A 22452-nucleotide genomic window follows, 5' to 3' on the forward strand; every position below is an offset into this window, starting at 1 on the left:
CCCTGTCCCCATAGGCTTGTAGCCATAACATAATGCAGAATGCATATAGACCAACTTCAGTCCCCATAGTCTATCGCAGTCTCATCATTTAAAAGTTCAACATGAAAGTTCTTCTGAAATTAACCCCCTATAAGATCAAAAAGCAGATCACATACTGCCAACGTATCATGACACAAAGTATACATTACTGATCCAAAATGGAGGGAAGGACTGAAATGCAGTGAGGACCAAAGCAAGACCAAAACCCAAGTGTACAAACTTTACATTTCCCATGTAAATGGGAAAACTTTACATTTCCAAACTTTACATTCCCATGTCTGATGTCAAAATGTTCTTCGGATCTCCAACTCCTTTCAGCTTTGCTAAGTACAACACATTTGAGCTGGTTCCACTTCCTGTTAGCAGCTTTCCTTTGGCAGGTATCCCATGGCATCTCTAAGCTCTTGGGGTCTCTAAGGCAATCCAGGCTTCACCTTCACAGCTTCACACAATGGTTTTTCTGGTCCTCCATGCACCCCTGCCTTATGCCTGCCTTCAGTGTCTTTAAACTTTAAACTTGTCGTTTAGAGGGAGATTTTATAACCCCTTTTATACAATGGCCTCTCTGGTCCTCCATTCAGAGGCATCCCTGACACATTTTATCCTTGATTCTAAAGCCAGAACTAAAGCTGCCAAGTTCTGCTTGCTAGGGCTGAAACATGGCCCCCTTCTGTGACATCACCAGCTTTCTGGTTTTGATGGTTTTTTTTGGGGGGGGGGTTGTTTTTTTGTTTTGTTTTGTTGTTGTTTTGGGTTTTTTTTGGTTTTTGTTTTGTTTTGTTTTCTGCCTATGCTTGGCTGTCCTGAAACTTGCTTTGTAGACCAGGATGGTCTTGATCTTAGAGATCTGCCTGCCTCTTCCTCTCAAGTTCTGGGATTAAAGGCATACACCACCTTCCCTAGACCTAAAGTTTTCTTTAACTCCTTTTCACAAGATGGAAGTTTAGCTAGCTGGGATCTTGTCCCGAGGTCCCCTCTCCCTAATTCTATTGAATATCTTTAATCTGTTTATCTCCTTGAACACAGGGTTTAGCTCCATTCTACTTCCCAGTGCCCCTTTAATCCTTGAACTGTACATTGTATTTTTCTTGCTCAGTTTGCTGTTTCATCCAAATGCTCTTTATAAAAGTTAACATTAAGGACTGGAGAAATGCCTTAGTGGTTAAGAGCACTAGCTGCTCTTCCAGAGGTGCTGAGTTCAATTCCCAGCAACCACATGGTGGCTCAAACCATCTATCTATAAGGAGATTTGATGCCCTCCTCTGGCCTGCAGGTGTATATGCAGCAGAGCACTCATACATTAAATAAATAAAACTTAAAAAGAAAAAAAAGTTAGCATAAGAACCCAGTCAGTGGTGGCCGGGCAGTGGTGGCACACGCCTTCAATCCCAGCACTTGGGAGGCAGAGGCAGGCGGATTTCTGAGTTTGAGGCCAGCCTGGTCTACAGAGTGAGTTCCAGGACAGCCAGGACTACACAGAAAAACCCTGTCTTGAAGAAAAAAAAAAAAAAAAAAAAAAAAAAGAACCAAGTGGTGGTGGTACACAACCTTTAATCCTAGCACTTGGAAGGCAGAGGCAGGAGGATCTCTGAGTTTGAGGCCAGCCTGGACTACAGAAAAAAAGAAAATGGTGCTGGAGAGATGGCTCAGTGGTTAAGAGCACTGACTGCTCTTCCAGAGGTCCTGAGTTCATATACATAAAATAAATAAATAAAATTTAAAAGAAAAAAAAAAAAAGAAAAAGTTAACATTAGTTAGTACACAACAGAGTCTAGACTAAGCTATTTTGAGATTTCCTTTGCCAATGCAATTAATCCAAAAGTCTTCAGGTTAGACTCAGGAAAATCTCAAACAAGGACAAAAGCAGCTAAATTCCTTGCCAAAATATCACAAGAACTGTCTCTAGGCTACATACTAATGTTCTCTGAAACCTCTTGAGCCAGGCCTCCAGTTTAAATCCCCCTCAGCACACTGCCTTCTGTGTTCTGGTATGATGGCCGGGTCAGCCCCTCTTAAAGCAGTCCATTGCTTTCCAAATGCAAAGTCCCAAAATCTACATTCTTCCACACAAGAACATGGCCAGGCCTATCACAGCAATACCCAAGTTCCTGGTATCAACTTCTGTGTTACTGCTGTGAACAGACTCCATGACCAAGGCAACTCTTATAAAGGACAACATTTAATTGAGGTTTAGTCTGTTATCATCATGGTGGGAAGCATGGCAGCATGCAGGCAGACATGGTGCTGGAAGAGCCAAGAGATCTACATCTTGATCAGAAGGCAGCAGGGAAGAGGCCAGACTTGAACAAATATATGAGACTGCAAAGCCCACCTCCTCAGTAACACAATTCCTCCAACAAAGCCACACCTACTCCAACCAGGCCACACCTCCTAATAGTGCCATTCCATAGGAGCCAAGCAAGCCAAATACAAACATGTTAGTGAAGGGGCTGTGCCTATTCAAACTACCCCAGAAGCCAAAGCATTCCCTTCTCTGGTGATTCTTTATTGTGTCAAGTTGACAAGACTAACCATCACACTGACCCTAAGAAGAAAACAAAGTAGATGGAAAGATACCTCCGGGGCTGGAGAGATGGCTCAGTGGTTAAGAGCACTGACTGCTCTTCCAAAGGTCCTGAGTTCAATTCCCAGCAACCACATGGTGGCTCACAACCATCTGTAATGGGACCTGATGCCCTCTTCTGGTGTGTCTGAAGAGAGCAATGGTGGTGTACTTATATGCATTACATAAATAAATCTTAAAAAAAAAAAAAAAAAAAAAGGAAAGATACCTCCACTGTGTATAACCTGTCTTGCTGCCAGGGGTGGCAAGTGATTTCTTTGAGGCCAGCCTGGTCTTCATAGTTCTTGGACAGCGAGGGCTATGTAGAGAGAATCTGTATCAAATAAACAAACAAATGCATAAATGTCGTTTACTGCTCTTGATGAGGACCCATGTTCAGTCATGGAGCATGTCACAACTGCCTATAGGCATCCGGCACTTGCAAACTCCACAGATGCCTACATTTATAGGTGAATACCCCTCCTCACGTATACATAATAAAAATAATGCAGTGTAATTAAAATAAATCCTGTATGCCCAGTGTTGTGCCTGCTGCTTTCCTGCTGTCAGAACCTGCTTGACCGCATCCTGGCAGACATCCTTTGGCAAGGCGTTCAGAGAGCTTAACCTGCTAGGGGCATCAAGGCCAGTGTCAGAAGTGTCAAGGGGGCGCCAAACAGGTTCTCAGGTGTCGTAATGCCTGTATCCCTGGGGCAGCCACCTTTCAGCTTTGAGTGGGTGCAGCAGAAACCCTCGTGACCTTGCTGCTGACATTCCTCAGAAGTCACGTGGCCCCAACTGGCAGGGACAGCTGCAGACAGTGTCTGAACCAGCCTTGTTCCCAGGGTGGCGCCCGTTGTCCATCCAGGCCCTGCTTGGCTTTTGCCTGGTGTTGCTTTCCCCTCCCAGAGATCAGTCAGCACTGTGGGTCCAACACCATGAGGTTCTAAAGACACCTAGCCAACCACGGTCTCTCCGAGTGGCCAGGCTGTGGGAGGATGGGGCAGGACCAGACCAAGCAACAGATCGAAAAAGGACTGCAGCTGTACCAGTCCAACCAGACAGAGAAGGCACTGCAGGTGTGGATGAAGGTGCTGGAGAAGGGCTCTGACCTCGTGGGCCGCTTCCGGGTGCTGGGCTGCTTGGTAACAGCTCACTCAGAGATGGGTCGCTACAAAGAGATGCTGAAGGTACACATTACCCTTCCAGGGTGCTGTGGGAGGGCCCAGGTGCTGTGAGAGGGTTGAGAACAGGACTGGGTGGCTTCCAACTCCCAGGAGCCCTGGTATCTCCCTGAGAACCCTCTGTGTCTCATAGGCTAGTGTCTGGTCTGAAGTTTTGAATATGCATGGAAGATCCTGAGTCTTAGATGGCTGGGTATCTTCAGAGTCAGGCTTGTGGCCTTCAACTTCAGTGTCAAAGCCTCTGAGACTACAGTTCACGGGCATCAGGAGCCAGAGTGCAGGGATCTCAAACCCAGACCTCCAAGTCTAGGTTTTAGTCTGCTGCTTGCTGCCTGGAGGAACAGGCTTTAAGTTTGAGGGTCAGGCTGGTCGGTGGTAGATTCCAGATCTGAGGATCTGAGGCTGGGGGTGACAGGGTAGTGTCTGCCCTGAGCTCTGGTTAAAGCTTCTATGCTGTGACTGGAGCCTGGGAGGATGGATCTGAGATAGTGCAAACTCTTGAGTCTGAGCCTTGGAGTCTGCCATTCTCTCTCACTGTGAAGTAGGGCTGGCTGTGGCAGCCAGGGGCTGCCGGTTAAGCCTTGGCTGAGTTACCTATTACCCTGGGGTTAGTTTGCTGTGGTCCAGATTGATACTGCTCGGGAGCTGGAGGATGCTGACTTCCTGCTCGAAAGCTACCTGAACCTGGCGCGCAGCAATGAGAAGCTCTGTGAGTTCCACAAAACCATCTCCTACTGCAAGACCTGCCTCGGCCTGCCTGGTACCAGGGCTGGTGCCCAGCTTGGGGGTCAGGTCAGCCTGAGCATGGGCAATGCTTTCCTGGGTCTCAGCCTCTTCCAGAAGGCCCTAGAGAGCTTTGAGAAGGCCCTGCGCTATGCCCACAACAATGATGACACCATGCTGGAGTGCCGTGTCTGCTGCAGCCTGGGCAGTTTCTACGCCCAGGTCAAGGTGGGCCTCGTCCCTTTGTGGAGGGTGGGGGGAGGAAAATGGGGGATTTGAGGCTCCCTGAGGGCCGTGTGTGTGTGTGTGTGTGTGTGTGTGTGTTGGGGGATGGGGTTCATACTGTTGTTTATGATAAATACTCCCTGATTTTCTCTGGCCAAAAGTTCTTTTGAGACAATGCCATCTGCCTTAGCCAATTGGAGAATAGAATTATCTGGCTCACCCATCCTGCAAATGGCCCTACGGGTGGCATGGGTTTTAAACTGGGCATTGAACCTGCCTCATTCATTGGGATGACTGCATGGTTCTTGGCACCAGTGATGAGGCTGATCACGGAGCATTTCGGCAGCAATGCAGGTCCACAAACTCTCTGGCATCCGTGAACTCACTGCTGGAGTTTGTGGCGGCTGTACCTGCTTCCTCTAGGTCCAGCTCAAGAAAGCCCCAGAGCCTCTTAGGACCCAGCCACATACTTTGCTGGGCACTGCCCTCAGCCTTCCTTTTAAATAGCGGTTCAGTGAATGAAAAACTCTGGGGAAGGTAGAGCCATGAATCCCACCTCCATCTCTCAGATGACAGGGAAGCCCCTGTGTAAGAACAAGCTGTTTCTGTCTAGTCTTGGGCAAGTCACCCACTTCTCTGAATCGTAAGATACCTGTGTATAGATGAGGAAGAACAGGACTCAGGGCAGGGATGGAAAGATTCAGTCGAAAAAATATTTATTGGCAGGGGGATTGGAGAGATGGATCAGTGGTTAAGAGCGTTTGCCTCTCTTGCAGAGGACACAAGTTTGGTTCCCAGCACTGACATAGTGGCTCACAACTGGCTGCAACTACAGTTTCCAGGGATCCCATGCCTCTCCTGACTTTTGCAGGCTGCTGCAAGCACACAGTGCACATACATTCACCCAGGCCACACACCATACACTTAATATCAAATAAATACTTGAAAAAATATTTACTGAGCTGGGCAGCATTCAGAATGCAGAGGCAGACAGATCTATGTGATCTGTGATCTGTCTGTGAGGCCAGTCTGGTCTACAGAGCGAATTCCAGAACAGCCAGGGCTATACACACAAAGAAAACCTGTCTCAAAACAGCAGCAACAACAACAAAAACTAACTAACAAAAGAAAAAATTTTTTACTGAGGATCAACTACATCTCATGAACTGTTGTTGGACTCTGTGTTTGTAACAACAAAGACAATGGTAGGGTCTCTTAAGAAGCTCTGTACTGTCTGGATGAGAAGAACAGCCAGGTGGTGGTGGCACACGCCTTTAATCCCAGCACTTGGGAGGCAGAGGCAGGCGGATTTCTGAGTTCGAGGCCAGCCTGGTCTACAGAGTGAGTTCCAGGACAGCCAAGGCTATACAGAGAAACCCTGTCTTAGAGAGAGAGAGAGAGAGAGAGAGAGAGAGAGAGAGAGAGAGAGAGAGAGAGAGAGAGAGAGAGAGGGGAACAGTTAACGCTATCAGGAAGTTCATCCTTTGAAGAAAAGTGGGTAATACCAGGATGAGGGGTAGGGGCACCATTTTTAAGAGAGTGGTCAGAAGGCCTCAGTGAGTGGTGGAGAAGGAGAGGGCTGAGCCAGGCAGAGATCCCAGGAATTAGCGTCAGGCAAAGCTCTGCCAAGACAGGGAGGCCACTGAGCTGACGGAGGTATATGAGGAGATGGGGAGACACACAGAAGGGTGGGGTGTGAACTTACTGGTAGGGTCAGTGACCAAAAGCTTCCAATTACCAGGATTTTAGTGGGCCTCGTGTAGCCTAGTGTAATACCCAGATGGGGGAAATTTTTTAAAAGACTTTCATTTTTATGTGTATGGGTATTTTGCCTACATGTGTGTCTGAGTACCACATGTGTGCGTTGCTTGTGGACACCAGAGGATGGCATTGGAAGCACAAACGGTTGTAAGCTGCCATTTGGATGCTGGAAGAACAGCCAGTGCCCTTAACTGCTAAGCCATCATTTCTCTAGCCTCAAGCTTTGGGAGATTTTTTTTTTTTAAGATTTATTTATTTTATGTATATGAGTACACTGTTACTGTCTTCAGACACACCAGAAGAGGGCATCAGATCCCATTACAGATGATTGTGAGCCACCATGTAGTTGCTGGGAATTGAACTTAGGACCTCTGGAAAAGCAGTCAGTGCTCTTAATTGCTGAGCCATCTCTCCAGCCTCACTCGGCTTTTGGAGAATTTTAGCTGCTGTCACATGGTAAATACTTTGTTCCCACAAAAGGGAAAGTAATGTAAGAAGGTGTAATGTTACAGTGAATTTCCATGTACCCACTACTTAGATGTACCAATTATTCATATTTTGCTACTTTTGCTGTACATGTTTTAATTGTTGTATTAGAGAATTATTAACATCAGGCTGGGGGTGTAGCTTGGTCCGTACCATGCTTGCCTAGCGTTCACAAAGTTCCCAGCACTGCGGAACTGAGTACAGTAGTGATCCCAGGCCTGTGATCCCAGCTCTGAGGAAGCAAAGAGGATCAGAAGTTGAAGGTCATTGTTAACTAACAATGAGTAGCCTGGGCTACATGAGCTCTATCTTAAAAAGGGAGGGAGAGGGTGGGGAGAAAAATTGTTGACACCTCACTATTTTACTTTTTTTTTATTTCTTAGACTTATTTTCCATGTAAGAGTACTTGCCTGCATGTAACTGCACTGTGTATGTGCCTGTGCCCCAAGAGGCCAGAAGAGAGCCTCAGATTCCCTGGAATTGAAATTATAGATGTGGGTGCTGGGAATTGAACCCAGGTCCTCTGCAAAAGCAACAAGTGTTCTAAACCCCTGAGCCATCTCTTCAGTCCAGCATCTCACTTTTGACCCTGAAATAGTTCTATACACATCACTAAAATCTAAAAAGGATGTTTGTTCTCCAGTGACTCATTCTGACATAACTATAATAACTGTTCTCACACACACCAACATTATCATAATCTCAGAATAGCGGCTAACTAATCCCTGAATGCTGCCTGTATTTACATTTCTCTCCATATCCCAAAATACTTCCCTCGGCTTGTTGAAAGCAGAGTTCAACCAGAGCTATACAGCCAATGGCTTACTGTGTCTTTTATGGCTTTGAATAGACCATTCTGGCTCTCCCTTTTATTTTACATGACACATTAAAGAAACCAGGTTACCTGCTTTGTAGAAGGTCACGTCGCATTTCTCCATCTTGCTTTTGTGTTTCCGTGAGGCATCCTGAGATCCTTCATTTATCTCCAGTGATCCTGGTAAGATGAGGTCACACCTCTTGGGTAAGAGTTAGACATATCCGTGTCCTGCTTTTCCCATTTGTTTGTTTGTTTATGTTTTTTCAAGACAAGGTTTCTCTGTGTAGCCCTGGCTGACCTGGAACTCACTCTGTAGACCAGGCTGTCTGCTGCCTTGCTGTCTGTGCTACTGAATCTTTTCAGATAACCAGAACAACTGGAATTTATACAACAGGGCTATTTCTAACCCAAACCTAGTGTTTAGGTGTTCCTTTCCACTGACTGTAAACTCAGTCCTTCTTTCTTGCAGATGGAAATTTTTGGTCCATTTGTTTGTTTGGGTAGGTGGGTGGGTGGATGAGTGATTAAAGACAGGGTCTCATGAATCCATATTGGCCTCAAATTCCACATATAGCCAAGGCTAGCCTTGAATTCCTGATTCTCCTGCCTCCACTGTCTGGGTGTTGGGATTTCAGGTGAGCATTGGCCTTGCTGTTTTAAATGAGGTAAGAAATGCCAGGACTTGTTTGTATGAAATAGATGATTAAGTAGAAAGATCTTCATGATGCAGATGTAGGGGCTTGGGTGTGGGTGGGGGTTGGTTCCCATGGTATGGACGGGCCCCAGAAAGGGAACCATGATGTAGGTAGAAGATATGGCAAGTAATGGACCCTGCTTTCCTGGTGACTGGAAGGAAGGCATTGGCTGTTCACAGAAGGATTTCCTTGCCTCGATAACCTCGATCTGATGTTCTTTGGTGCTGATGGTGGAACACTGTCTTTGAACCCTCAGGAGCCCCGTGTGGCCCTGAAGTCAAGAAGTCATCTAGGACTGCATGAGAGGAGAAGCCAGCTGTGTCATTTTCATTGAATGAACAAATATTTACTATGCATCAGCTAAATCTAAGAACTGTGTTTGGCTCGGCACACAGCAGCAATCTCAAGAAGCCATACTTGAGCACTGGTTTCCCTTCTCCCTGGATCATGCTTACTGCTGGAAGACACAATGAAGAAACAGACTGACCATGACCACTGTGGTGCATGTCTGTGACCTCAGTACTCTGGAGGCGAAGGCAGGACTGCAACTTTGCAGCTTTTCTGAGCAACATAAGAAATACAAACAAAACAAAACACCCGATAACAAACACACACTGGGGCTCCCTGGCTGTCACAGATCCCAGGCCTGGAGTCCTGGGTTTGGGTCAGTTCCTACCACTCAGTGTGTCCCTTTCCTGTTCTGTGCCCCCTGCAGGACTATGAGAAAGCCCTGTTCTTCCCCTGCAAGGCTGCAGAGCTTGTCAACGACTATGGCAAAGGCTGGAGCCTCAAATATCGGGCCATGAGCCAGTACCACATGGCTGTGGCCTACCGGCTGCTGGGCCACCTGGGCAGTGCCATGGAGTGTTGTGAGGTGGGACAGCCGGGAAGCATGCAGGTGGTGGGGGGGAGAGGATCTCAGGCCCAGGTCACAGGGCCCCCTATTTTCTAGAACAGCCCATAGAATCCCCCCAAAGGCTTGCCAATAAGCACCTGAAGAGTGTATCATAAACACTGCACCAGACCTCATGCCCTCCAGTCCATCCTCAGGGCAAGGAGCGTCCCTGTCCCTGTAGCCTCTGCGGACCACTTTGAAAAGTAAACTGTAAGGGTTTGGGATGTGGCTCAGCTGTTGAGCGCTTGCCTAACGTGCACAGAGCCCTGGCTTCATCCCTTAGCCCTACAGCACTTGGAAGGTGGAGACAGGATCAGATGTTCAAGGACATCTTCAGGTACATAGTTAGTTCAAAGCCTAGCTGGGCTTTATGGGAATGTCTTTTTAAAAAAAAAAAAAAAAGAAGAAGAAGAACAAAAAAAAAATTAGTAAAACAGAGACATACAGTGCTACCTGTCTGTAAGCAGTATGATCACTTAGTTTGAGACTAGCCTGGACTGCACTGGGAGCTCTTGGGGAAAAAAAAAAAAAAAAAAAAAAAAAAGATTGGAGGGGGGGCACTTTTGAGTCTCAGAGCTGTCCCAGCTCTCTAGCGCACACATTCTCAGGAGAGCCTTTCTCTTAATAAACTGCTCTTATTTTTTTTCTCTCTTCATCCCTCTCTCTCTTTCTTCCTCTGTCTCTGTCTGTCTCTGTCTCTCTCTCTTTCACACACACACACACACACACACACACACACACACTTCTTCCCCTGATCCTGATGAAGGTGCTTCTTTCTCTCTGAGCTTTGGTTTCCCTCTGTCAGACAGTACTGCGATCTTAGTGGTTCAGTGCAAGAGGCCTCAGCAACCACGAGAGGATGTGGTGATCCTAGCTGTCCCTTCTAAGGGACTGCTGGGTATAGGGCACCCCGTAGTAGGGTCACATGAGCTAGCCTGAGCGAGCAGCCTCCCTTGCAGGAATCCATGAAGATTGCCCTACAGCATGGTGACCGCCCACTGCAAGCACTCTGTCTGCTCTGCTTTGCTGATATCCACCGGAGCCGTGGGGACCTGGAGGTGAGATCACCAGGATGAGGTGGGGAGGGGCCTTGGGCATGGAGCACCCCAAATCCAACCCTGCTTGGCTCTGCAGACAGCCTTCCCAAGGTACGATTCCGCTATGAGCATCATGACCGAGATTGGAAACCGCCTGGGGCAGGTGCATGTGCTACTGGGTGTGGCCAAGTGCTGGATGGCCAGGAAGGTGCTGGACAAGGTGAGGTCAGGCCCTTTCCTGTGGCTAAAGCTCTCTCTGATGCTCCCAATTTGGGGCTACTTAGCCAGCACTGGGGTACAGTGTTGGGCTTGTCCCCTTTATTTAACATCTGCCTCACCTGTCGCCATGAGACCCAGACATTCTCAATTCTCCACACTAAAGAAGGTCCATGTCTCACCCAGGGACCCACAGCATATAAAGCACCAGCTCTAGCATTTGAACCATATATTCTTAAATTCCCTTTTACTCTCCCATGAGGCAGTCACATTCTGCCCATGTGTCAGCATAAACTAAGGCAGGATCTAACTTGCTCAGTCTCTTCTGCTGCCTTCTCAATGGCCCCACCCCTTCCGTTTCCCACTCCCCCACTCCAGGCCCACTTTTCTTTGTTTTTGCTATGCACCAAGGCAAACAGATTGCTCACAACTCTGGCTTCTGCTCACCTTTCAGGCTTTGGATGCCATCGAGAAAGCCCAGGACCTGGCTGAAGAGGTTGGAAATAAGGTCAGACATGATTATGTCTCCTGGGTCTGGGGTCAAGAGCCAAAGGAGGAAAACTGGGTATGCAGGCACAAACCTGTAATCCCATCCACTCGGGTAGAGGAGACAGGAGTTCAGGGTTATCCTTGACTACATAGTGAGTTGGAAGGAAGCCAGCTTGGAATAGATGAGCCCCTGCTCACACTCTGAGCCCGTCTGATCCTCTGAAAAGGCTCTTGAAACCACCCAACCTCCTGGATCTCCACCTTCCTCCCAGAGAATATTTCTAGGGCTGGGCAGGCATTTCACACCCTGGAGAGTCGCTGAGTTCCTAGTGGCCTCCCAGTTCCACGGGGTAGATGTCTTCTTCATGGGTATTAGACATGCACATGTATGTACACATTCCTATATGCAAGCAAAAACACTTGTACACATTTTTTAATCTTAAAAACAAAACCAAAATAGCAATCCTAACAATGTCCTCTGCTCTTCAAGAGCTGCGTGTCCTCATAAATACTAAATACAGCCTTCCCTGTGAGTGTTCTCATGCTATAGATGAGGCCCAATGTCCCTCAGCTATCAGCTATGTAGCCACAGTCTCTGCAGCTTCTTCACATGTCTCAGCTGTATCCAGACCTTAAAGTCTTGGAGAGAGCTTTGTGTCTCCCAAAGTCTTCTAGAAAATGTGTATCTCTCTAGGCTCTGGGGCACAGCCCAACTAAGATGTTGAACTCTATTTGCTTTGGGCTGGACCACAGCCATTCATGTGTATCCAGGTATCAGACTGATCAGATACGTATATTTAATAAAAGTAGGAAAACACATTAGTTATTGTAAAGGCAACACAGCAGCAGGTGTGGTCAACAAAATCCTTCAGCAACATGGTATGGTGGGGCTCACCTGTTTCAGCACTTGGGAGGTAGAAGCATAAGGACCAGGAGTTCTAGGTCAGCCACGACTTTAGAGGAGTTTGAAGTCACTCCGGGCTATATATATATGAGACCCCATCTCCAGTCTTACCCACCCTGTTCAAAGGGAATCCAAGGCTAGGGTGGGCAGGATATTTCTTCCAGGTCCCACAGCAAGGCAAGGGTGTGGCAGGAACGGCTCCTTCTTAAGCCCTGCCCTTCGTCTAGTCCCTCACGGGATTTATCCCCACCACCTTAGCTGAGCCAGCTCAAGCTGCATTGCCTGAGTGAGGGCATCTACCGCAGCAAAGGGCTGCAGCGCGAGCTGCGCGCGCACGTAGTGAGGTTCCACGAATGCGTGGAGGAGACTGAGCTCTACTGCGGCCTCTGTGGCGAGTCCATTGGGGAGAAGAACAGCCGGCTGCAGGCCCTGCCCTGCTCCCACATCTTTCATCTCAGGTGAGTCCTTCGCTGGGAGGGCAGGAACCCCCAAATCACACTAATGATATTAAATGCAAAGTCCCGGTTCCTGGGTGTGTTCCAACAACTTCCCACCTACTTACTCATGGACTCTCCCTTACTTACTCAGGCTCCCTCCAGCCTGGGGGGGGGGGGAGGTTGGGGGCTGGGGTGTCATTCTTACCATCATCCCAAGGGGAATTCAGAAGGGCCCCTTCAAGTCAGTCCCCAGGACCAGGCTTGCCTTGGGGGTGGCAGCAAATGCCAACTTTGCTACAACCTGGAAGCCTCTGGTGCAGGGCAGGCAGGAAGTGAGCAGGAGCCCAGGAGAGCCTTCTCCTCCACTGGTTAGTGACCTCCTGGACTGGAAAGGAAGAGGACACAAGCCAGGGCCTGAAGTAAGTCTGGCCTGGGTGAGTGAATGCAGCCCTCTGCCTCCACAGATGCCTGCAAAACAACGGCACTAGGAGTTGCCCCAACTGCCGCCGCTCTTCCATGAAGCCAGGCTTTGTGTGACTTCGGTGGCCATCTTGGGTTTCCACATAACCTCCCCTGGCTCCTTCTCCACCATCAAGCTGGAGGCCCTGGTTAAATCCTAGGGTAGTGGCCAGGGCCTCCATAGCCGAATCAGGGCCAGAGGCCTGCCTGTTGCTCTGGGCCTAGCTCCCCTCCCCTGCTTCTTTGTACTTTGTTCTTTATAGAAAAATAAAATGTTTGTACTTGGTGCCAGGGATTCTGACCCTTCTTCCTTGTGGACGATTCTCCAGACACAAGCCTCACTCCATGTATGGTGTGAGACCTCTGGCTACTCACCTTAGCAGTTAAGTTACCACGAGAACTGGAGACAAGATCCTGCTGCTGAGCTCTCTCTCTCTCTCTCTCTCTCTCTCTCTCTCTCTCTCTCTCTCACACACACACACACACACACACACACACACACACCCCATGTGCACGCACGCATGCACACACATGAATACACACACACACACACACACACACGAATACAGACGCACGCATGCTCCCACATGCTCGAATGCGCACGCACGTACACAAGCTTGTGCACACACGCGTGCACACAGGCATGAGAAGTTGGAAGGGAACCACTACACAATAAGCAGAATACACAGCAATGTGGAAAGTGCTAGAAACTTGTGTGGACTACATTGTAAACTTCTACCCCACCAATATTATTAAGTACATCTATTTATTTTGTGTGTGTGCACATGTGTGGGGGCATGTTGGGGACCGCACTAGTCCCACATTGGGGTGGCCAAAAAATGTCTCGGCCTGAGCAAAATGTTGAGGCCTGGGCCGACCCACGTTTGGGCGGCCACTGTATCCTGGCCCAAGCTGCTGCTCCGGTCTGCAGGTCGGGCTTCAGCAAGAGCGAGGGTGAGGCCAGATTTTACCTAATGTCTGATGTGTATGAATCTCTCTCTCTAGTCTGATGTCTGGTTCTGTCTTCTATAGTCTCCCTAATGTCTTCTCTCTGCTGTGTCTCCCTAATGTCTGAATCCTACTGTCTGCCTCTGCATTTTATGTCTTACTTCTAAGCCACGCCTCTAAGTTACACCTTTAATCATGCCCTTAGGTCTTGTCTCTAACTTTGATCTCTATACTTCTAAGTCACACACCTTTAATCTCACACACCTTTAATCTCACGCACCTTTAATCTCAAGGTATCTAAACCAAGATTATTGGAGTGTTCTCAACTGTTGTAGGCTATTGTAATCCAAGTCTCATGTCAGGGTATATGGCTCAAGATGGCTGCAAAGCTGATAGCCGCTTTCTGCTAAAAGTCGGCCCCCAACAGGGGCATATATATCCGCGTGAATGTGTGGTCGGAGAACAATTTGGGGGAGTCAGTTGTGTCCTTCCACCATGTGAGTCCCTCACGATGCGGAACTCAGGCCCTCCAGCTTGGAGGCAAATGCCTTTGCATGCTGAGCCACCTGACTGTTCCCTGCCTCACCCATCTTTCAGGTGTTGTTGCTATTGAGATTTCGAGACAGGGTTTCTCTGTGTAGCCCTGGCTTCCCTGGAACTCACTCTGTAGACCAGGCTGGCCTTGAACATGTCTCTGCCTCCTGAGTGCTGAGATAAAAGGCCTGTGCCACCATGCCCAGCTGTCGTCCTATAAATTTTATCTGTTAATGCCTTTGTCTGTTGGGCTGATATGACAAAATACCTTATATGCAACAGACATTTATTTCTAACAGTTCTGGAGGCCAGGAGCCTCGTGGTGGAGTGTCTGGTGAGGGCCCATGTTCTGGTTCATAGATGCATCTATGTCTTAATGTGGAGAAAGGAGCAAAGTGACTCTGTGGTCACTTCGTTTGTTTGAGATAGGCATTCTCTGTGTAGTCCTGGCTTTCCTGGAATCTGCATTGTAAACCAGGTTGCCCTTGAGAGCACAGATATGGCATGTGCCACCTCTACCCAGAACTTAAAACAAAACAAAACAAAACAACAACAACAACAAAAATCCAGGATCTCTCTATGTAGTCCTAGTCTAGGCTGGGCTTGTTTTTTGTTTTGTTTTTGACACAAGAGTCTCACTATGTAGTTCGGGCTGGTCTAGAAATCATCTTGTCGATCCAAATTCACAAAGCTCTTGCTGCCTTCCGGCTCTTGAGTGTTGGAGTTAAGGGCATGTGGCACCATGCCTGGCTCTGGCTCTTTTATTAGAAGGGGACTGATGACCACCTCCCCAAGGCTTCATTACAAGTACCACCATATGGGGGTACAATTTCACTGTGTGAGTTTGGGACCAGGGGGATAGTGAATGTATCTGAAGATAAGGCCTTCAATAAGAGAGCTAACGGCTGGGGGACAGAGCCTCTGGTACACTGCTTGCCTGGCAAGCATGAGGTTCTGGATTTAATTTCCAAAGCCACACTAAGTATGTATGAGGTGGCCCAAGAGGATCAGAAGTTCAAGATCCCCCTGAGCCACACTGCAGAACTGAGACCAGCTCGAAATACATAAGACCTATCACAAAACAAAACAAAATGAGTTAATCAAGGTCGGTGTCCTATGGGAAGAAAAAAGACCGGAGAGCGTCCCCATCTCTGTAAAAAAAAAAAAAAAAAATTTTAAATGTTTTTCCTTCTGATCACTTAGTTCCCAACAATAACGACTCTGAGACTAATTATTTATTATTAAATGACTAGGCCATAAGTCTTGGGTCATTCCCTGACTGCCTCATATCTTATTAAACCCATTCAAACCATCCTGTCTTCCACATGGTTAGTTACCTCTCCTTCAGCCCTACCTTGCTCAGATGTACACACAAGCAAAAAAAAAAAAAAAAAAATCCCATTCATGGAAAAAAAATAATTTATTTTTTATTTAAAAAATAGTGTCTGAATTTAGATCACCTAGTCTATGCCTCCCCCCCACCCCCCCAACCAGGCTGGCCTTAAACGCAGATCTACTCACCTCTGCTTCCCCAGTTGGGATTAAAGGTATGTGCACCACGCCTGGCTCTGTGTTTTCAGTAACATTTTTTATTTGTTGAGAATTTTATACATATAGAAAATAAAGTATATTTTTATCATAGCCATCCCCAGCTCTCCCTGGAACTCCTCATAGACGTCCACCAGCATGTCTGTCGCCCTCCTGAGTTCAGGACCTAGGCTTTTTTCCCTTTTTTTTTTTCTTTTGGTTTTTGAAATAATGTCCCACTGTGTAGCTCAGGCTGGCCTAGAACTCACTTTTTAGACCAGGCCAGCCCCCTGGCTGGCCTGGAACTCACCAGGCTGGCCTTGAATTCATAGAGATCTGCCTGCCCCTGCCTCTGCCTCTTGACTATTCTTTTTTCATAGTCACTGACTCTAACTAGTGCTGCCCTTACACACGTGGATATGGGGTCATCTACCAGCATTTGGGTCACCTGCTGGTGGTCACACTCCTCCAAGGAAAACTAGCCACCCTTTCCTAGCAGCTGTCAATTACCAGCAGTTCCTCAGCGAGGGGCGGGGGTCTCATGAGCCTTTCCTCCTGCACCTATGCTGGAATTTTCCCTGGCTTGACTGTGTGCAGGTCTCATACAGAGAACCATGGCTGCTGTAGGTTTTGGAATGAGTGGCGCTCTCATGCTAGAATACAAGCATTTCCAGCTACCGTAGGAGACAAAGTCTCTCACTGGGACCAGGGACTCACCAAATGAGCTAGGCAGGCTGCCTTCACTTGCAAGCTCCAGGGACTAGCCTGTCTCCATCCCCCATGTGAGGTTTATAAGTGCTTGCCAGCACACTCAACTTTGTATGTGGAATGAGCTCGTGAGTCCTTATGCTTATGTTAGTAAAAAATCATCCCCGTGTTAATGTAAAGGTCAGCCTGGCAGTGGTGGCGCACGCCTTTAGTCCCAGCACTCGGGAGGCAGAGGCAGGCGGGTTTCTGTGAGTTCGAGGCCAGCCTGGTCTACAGAGTGAGTTCCAGGACAGCCAGGGCTACACAGAGAAACCCTGACTCAAAAAACCAACCAACAAACAAAGAACAAAACAAAAAAAACCAAATCAAGACCAAAGCAAACAACAACAAAACTAGCCTCTTTGGGAGACAATCTGTTCTAGCCCTGGACCATGGGAAGTACAAGGTGGGGCTGGAATATCTTATCCCAGACAACAGAAGGAACAGAAAGGGAGGTGAGCCAGCTTGGAAGGGCTCCCAAAGCCCCAATGGTGGTGACAAATCACAACTGCTTTATCATCACAGGCTACCATCACAAAATACCAGGGATGGTGTCTCAAACAACCACAGCATATTTCCTTACAGCTTTGGAGACTTACGTGCAGCATCAATGTGGCAGAAGATTCTATTGTGCCTTACCACCGTGTCCTTATATAACCTTTTATCTGTGCTCCCAAAGAAAGAGAGGCATTCTTCCTTATATCTATAAAGGTGAGTGCCCCACCTCATCTAACCCCTACCGCCTCCCAAAGCCTTATCTCCAAATGCCATTACCCCAGGGGCTAGACCTCAACATGACTATTTTGAGAGACACAAAGGTTCTGGACACAGTGACACAGTTTTAATTCAACAAGTTAGGGACCATACTGATATTATTAAAATTTGAGTTAATGGGATGTTTACAGTTTGCAAGTTTTTCCTCATAAAATGGTTATAAATGTTTTTTAAAAAAATTATTTAGTGTTTACATGTACATATTCATACCACTATATATGTGAAGTGTTAGGCTGGCCGTAGTCCCTACTCAAGAGGGAACCAGCTCCTTCAAGGAGATAAAAAAAAAAAAAACCCTACACTTTCTGCATGTCTCAGGAGTCCAAGCCAAGACCACAGCATCCTGTTATCTTAATGCCCAGTAGTCCCCACATAAAAATTTCTGTTTGAGCATTTTGTTTGCAGCAGTTGCCTTCTCTTGATGCTCTTCTGCCGCTTCCCATCCCAGCTTAAACCATCCTATAAAACCCAACCTCCCTTTTGGCATGGCTGTTCTCCCTTCTCTCAGAGACAGACCTCAATAAAGCTTCATTCTGTGGCTTCAGTGTGGCTCGGGTGATCTTGTTCTCCTGTAAACCTTATCATATAGATGTAAGAGGACAACTTAAAGGAATTCAGTCCTCTGCTTCTATCATGGGGGTCCTGGGCATCAGACTCAGGTCATCAGGCTTGGGAACAAGTGCCTTTACCTGCTGAGCAATCTTCCCCCTTGGATATTCATTTTTTCTAAGGTAGGATCTCATTGTGTAGCTCTGGCAGACCTAGAACTCCCTATGTAAACACAGATAGCCTCAAATGCACTGAGTACTGGAATTAACGATGTATGTGCTTATTCATTTTAAAGAGAAGGAAAAGCTGAGTCTCGGTGGAAATGGTTGGCTGGCCCAGTTCATCATGTGAGAAGGGTTAACATCTCCAGGGAAAGATGAAAGGAGGCAGAACACTAGGAGGATACAGCTTGAGAAACATCCCACAGAGTAACTGTGATCTCCGAACATGTCTAGAGCATTAAGTCAGCACTCTTCCACTGAGCTACATCCCCTAGCCCAGGAGGATGGTCTTCACCTCAGCAAATTCTCTCCCAAGGACCCAGCTGTGTGGCATCTAGACCTCACCTTACTTCCATTTGATTCATGAAAAGAAGTTACAAGGCTGGCTGTGGTGTGGCTCACACCCGTAGTCCAGTACTCAGGAGGCAGAGGCAGGTGGAGGCCAGCCTGGTCTATAGAGTGAATTTCAAGACAACCTGTGTTACACAGAGAAATCTTCTCTTGAAAACTTCCCTTCCCCTCAAAAGGAGTTACTAGGGTTGAAATATTGAGATTGTTTTAAGTGTGTATGTATATTATACACACACAGACACACACACACAGACACACAGACACACACCAGGCATGACACAACCTGTAGCCCCAGCTCCTCAAGACACAGAAAACCTGTAGCCCCAGCTCCTCAAGACACAGAAAGATTGCTTTTTTTTTTTTTTTTTTTTTTTTTTTTTTTTGAGACAGGGTTTCTCTGTATAGCCCTGGCTGTCCTGGAACTCACTGTGTAGACCAGGCTGGCCTCGAACTCAGAAATCCGCCTGCCTCTGCCTCCCAAGTGTTGGGATTAAAGGCGTGTGCCACCACTGCCCAGCCAGATTGCTTTTTAAAAAAGGAGTAGAGTGGCTCCGGAGTAGGCAGAGTTGGCAGGCTTGGTATTAGCGTGGATCTTAGGGTCACCTCACTGAGATATTATTGAGAGGTGACTCAAAAGAAGTGAGGAGAGCTGGGATGCATCTCAGTGGTGTAGGGCTCGTCTAGCATGCAGAGGCCTTGGCTTCAAACCCCAGTACTGAAGAAAAGAAGGTGAGAAAGTCAGGTGCTGTGGGCTGTGATTGCGACGTCAGCACTCAGAAGACTAAGGCAGAAGAACCGATATGAGATCTGGTCAGCCTGGATTAGACAACAAGTTCCAGGCCAGGTAAATTACAGAGTGAGATCCTGACATTTAAAAACAAAAAATAAAGAACAAAAAAAAAAAAAAAAAAAAAAAAAAAACAGGCTGGAGAAGTTGCTTAATGGTTAAGAGTGCTTATTGTTCTTCCAGAGGACCTGAGTTCAGTTCCCAGCACCTGTTTTGGTGGCTCACATCCCATAAATCCCATAATTCCAGCTCCAAGGTGCCTGATCTCCCCCTCTGGCCTTCTTAGGGACAGCACTCATGTGAATGCATGATACAGATGCGTGTGCTTACACTTAAATTAAATAAATATTAAAAGAGAAATAAAAATTAAAAATAGGCATCAGGTCAAGCAGCAAAATTATAAAAGATATTCTAGAAAAAAAGAAACAGGGGCTTGCCTGAGATAGTCAAGGCACAGCAAGGAGGCTGCTTGCCGAGACCTAAGAATCCAGAGTCTAAATACACAAAGCTTTATAGGCTGTTGCAAGGATTTGGACTTTTACTCAGAGAGACAGGCAGCTGCTGTGGAGGTTTTAGGCAGAGTGACATGATCCAAGCAGTTTCAAAGGAATTCCACTAGTTGCTATGTAGAGGACAGATTAGGTACAAGACAGCTGGCCTGGGTGCTTCAAAACTGGCAGCCTGGGGTATAATGTAAGACCTTGTCTACACACACACACAGAGGCAAATCTATATGAAAGGCACAGAGATTTTTATTGTTTGTTCTTTCAACTTTTTATATATTTTTACCTTTTTTCAAAATAAAGAATTTTTCAAAATGTCAAACTTGAGGAAATGTTACACAGACACAGGGAGGGAGGTGTTGTGGATATATTCTGGGGGAGGGAGAGGTTAAGAGATATTAGGGAATACACTTCTGTGACAGGTGCCACATTTTGCAAATCGAAAGCAAGCTGGTGTTGGGGATGTTGGTGACTTAGGAGAGTGCCACCCTAGCATGAGAGGGGTTGTGGCTCTGATTCTAGTGCTGCACAAGCCTCGTGTGGTGGTAAAATCTGTGTGTGACCTCAATGCCTGGATGCATGGTAATCAGAACTTGAGAGTCATCCATGATTATACAGAGAGTTCATAGACATCTGGGATATGAGGCATGCAGACGCGTGCACACGTGTGCACACGCACGTGCGCGCGCGCACACACACACACACACACACACACACACACACACACACTCAGACAGTTGTGAGCCTTTAATATTAGCACTCAGGAGGCAAGGTAATTGGATCTCTATGAGTTCATGGCCATCCTGATCTACATAGTAAGACCGTCTCTTAAAGGGGTGAGGAGGAGAATATGTTTTGTGCCCTGAGCATTCTCCTGGGCTCTCATGCAAACACTAGGACACGTGTACTCAGCGAGTTTAACAGAGAAGACAGCCAAATCATCACAGAAGATACATATTCCTGGTAAGTGCTCTGAAAGGGAAGCTCGGAGAGCGTGGGCAACAGAGTAAGACTTGGCTCGTCTTTGATGGTCAGTGAGGCTTTGCTGTTGGTTTAGAGAACATTAATATTCATTGATATTCAGTGGTGACATAGTTATAGGAGGTGTAGAAACCTAGATGTGAGAGGAGTTTGGGGGGTCTATGACACCAATCAAAGGGCAGAGGCCCAGGTATTATGAAGAAAGATATGACATCTTGGCAAGATGTGGCAAGATTAAGACTTGTGTCCTAATTCTGAGAAGGCTTTGTTTGTTTTTGTTTTCTTCTTGCGAGAGTAGGTATCATAATCAGATCTGGCTTGAGTCCAATGTTTCTGGATACTCTACAACAGATTATAGAGGTCAATCTCACTCTAGCCTCGATAACCTCGATCTGATGTTCTTTGGTGCTGATGGTGGAACACTGTCTTTGAACCCTCAGGAGCCCTGTGTGGTCCTGAAGTCAAGAAGTCATCTAGGACTGCATGAGAGGAGAAGCCAGCTGTGTCATTTTCATTGAATGAACAAATATTTACTATGCATCAGCTAAATCTAAGAACTGTGTTTGGCTCGGCACACAGCAGCAATCTCAAGAAGCCATACTTGAGCACTGGTTTCCCTTCTCCCTGGATCATGCTTACTGCTGGAAGACACAATGAAGAAACAGACTAACCATGACCACTGTGGTGCATGTCTGTGACCTCAGTACTCTGGAGGCGAAGGCAGGAGGACTGCAACTTTGCAGCTTTTCTGAGCAACATAAGAAATACAAACAAAACAAAACACCCTATAACAAACAAACACTGGGGCTCCCTGGCTGTCACAGATCCCAGGCCTGGAGTCCTGGGTTTGGGTCAGTTCCTACCACTCAGTGTGTCCCCTTCCTGTTCTGTGCCCCCTGCAGGACTATGAGAAAGCCCTGTTCTTCCCCTGCAAGGCTGCAGAGCTTGTCAACGACTATGGCAAAGGCTGGAGCCTCAAATATCGGGCCATGAGCCAGTACCACATGGCTGTGGCCTACCGGCTGCTGGGCCACCTGGGCAGTGCCATGGAGTGTTGTGAGGTGGGACAGCTGGGAAGCATGCAGGTGGTGGTGGGGGGGAGAGGATCTCAGGCCCAGATCACAGGGTCTTGCTCTTTGTTTCCTCTCACCCTCTGAGACAGGGTCTTTTATGGATCTGGTGCCTTGTTTAGGCTAGATTGTATCGGAAAAAAAAAGATCACCTCAAAATCTCCCTGTCTTAGTCCAATAAAAGGCTCTTTCTCTAACATCAATAAATTGTATACAATAAGAACAATTATGAAAACTATCAGGTAAGAATTACATTCATAATGTCCAGTCCATTTGTATTTGGCAAACTTGAAGAAAATACCCCAGTGTCTATCCTATCTTGGTGAGTTCAAAGTTCTGTACTTAATTCACTTCTATCAGAACTTGCATGTATCAACCTGAATACATCTTTTTAGACCTTAAATCTTTTTCTTAATCCCTTCGCAACTTAAACTTAATGTGAGACTGTAACTATCTAGTCTTCAACCCCATTCAACCTCAGATTCCTGAGGATAAATATTACCTGAGAAAACAGGAAGTGCAGAGCAAGC

At 47.0% G+C, this 22452-nt stretch overlaps 1 protein-coding gene across 3 annotated transcripts; it reads left to right on the plus strand.

The window, feature by feature from the left end:
* The first annotated feature begins 1568 nt into the window (after window positions 1-1568).
* Rapsn (receptor associated protein of the synapse) lies at window positions 1569-13225 on the plus strand. 3 transcript variants are annotated; one of them, XM_034493672.2, is made up of 9 exons: window positions 1569-3792; window positions 4399-4737; window positions 7874-7978; window positions 9209-9367; window positions 10348-10446; window positions 10523-10645; window positions 11096-11149; window positions 12293-12492; window positions 12936-13225. In XM_034493672.2, exons 1-9 carry the CDS (start codon window positions 3601-3603, stop codon window positions 13006-13008), a joined length of 1344 nt encoding a protein of 447 aa, XP_034349563.1. In that variant the 5' UTR covers window positions 1569-3600; the 3' UTR covers window positions 13009-13225. The 3 variants fall into 3 exon arrangements, with proteins under 3 accessions (XP_034349563.1, XP_034349565.1, XP_034349564.1); XM_034493673.2 differs by lacking the exon at window positions 7874-7978 and having other exon boundaries at window positions 1581-3792; XM_034493674.2 differs by lacking the exons at window positions 7874-7978; window positions 9209-9367 and having other exon boundaries at window positions 1571-3792.
* The last annotated feature ends 9227 nt before the right edge of the window (window positions 13226-22452 follow it).

Source organism: Arvicanthis niloticus, chromosome 2 (genome assembly GCF_011762505.2).
Source record: "Arvicanthis niloticus isolate mArvNil1 chromosome 2, mArvNil1.pat.X, whole genome shotgun sequence".
Classification (NCBI taxonomy): Eukaryota; Metazoa; Chordata; class Mammalia; order Rodentia; family Muridae; genus Arvicanthis; species Arvicanthis niloticus.

Excerpts from the sequence above, each read along its gene's own strand:
- Rapsn (XM_034493672.2), top strand. The coding sequence starts at position 3,601 with ATGGGGCAGGACCAGACCAAGCAACAGATCGAAAAAGGACTGCAGCTG. Across the intron at positions 9,368-10,347 it reads GTGCCATGGAGTGTTGTGAG|GAATCCATGAAGATTGCCCT; the intron begins GTGGGACAGCCG and ends CCTCCCTTGCAG. Across the intron at positions 10,447-10,522 it reads GGAGCCGTGGGGACCTGGAG|ACAGCCTTCCCAAGGTACGA; the intron begins GTGAGATCACCA and ends TTGGCTCTGCAG.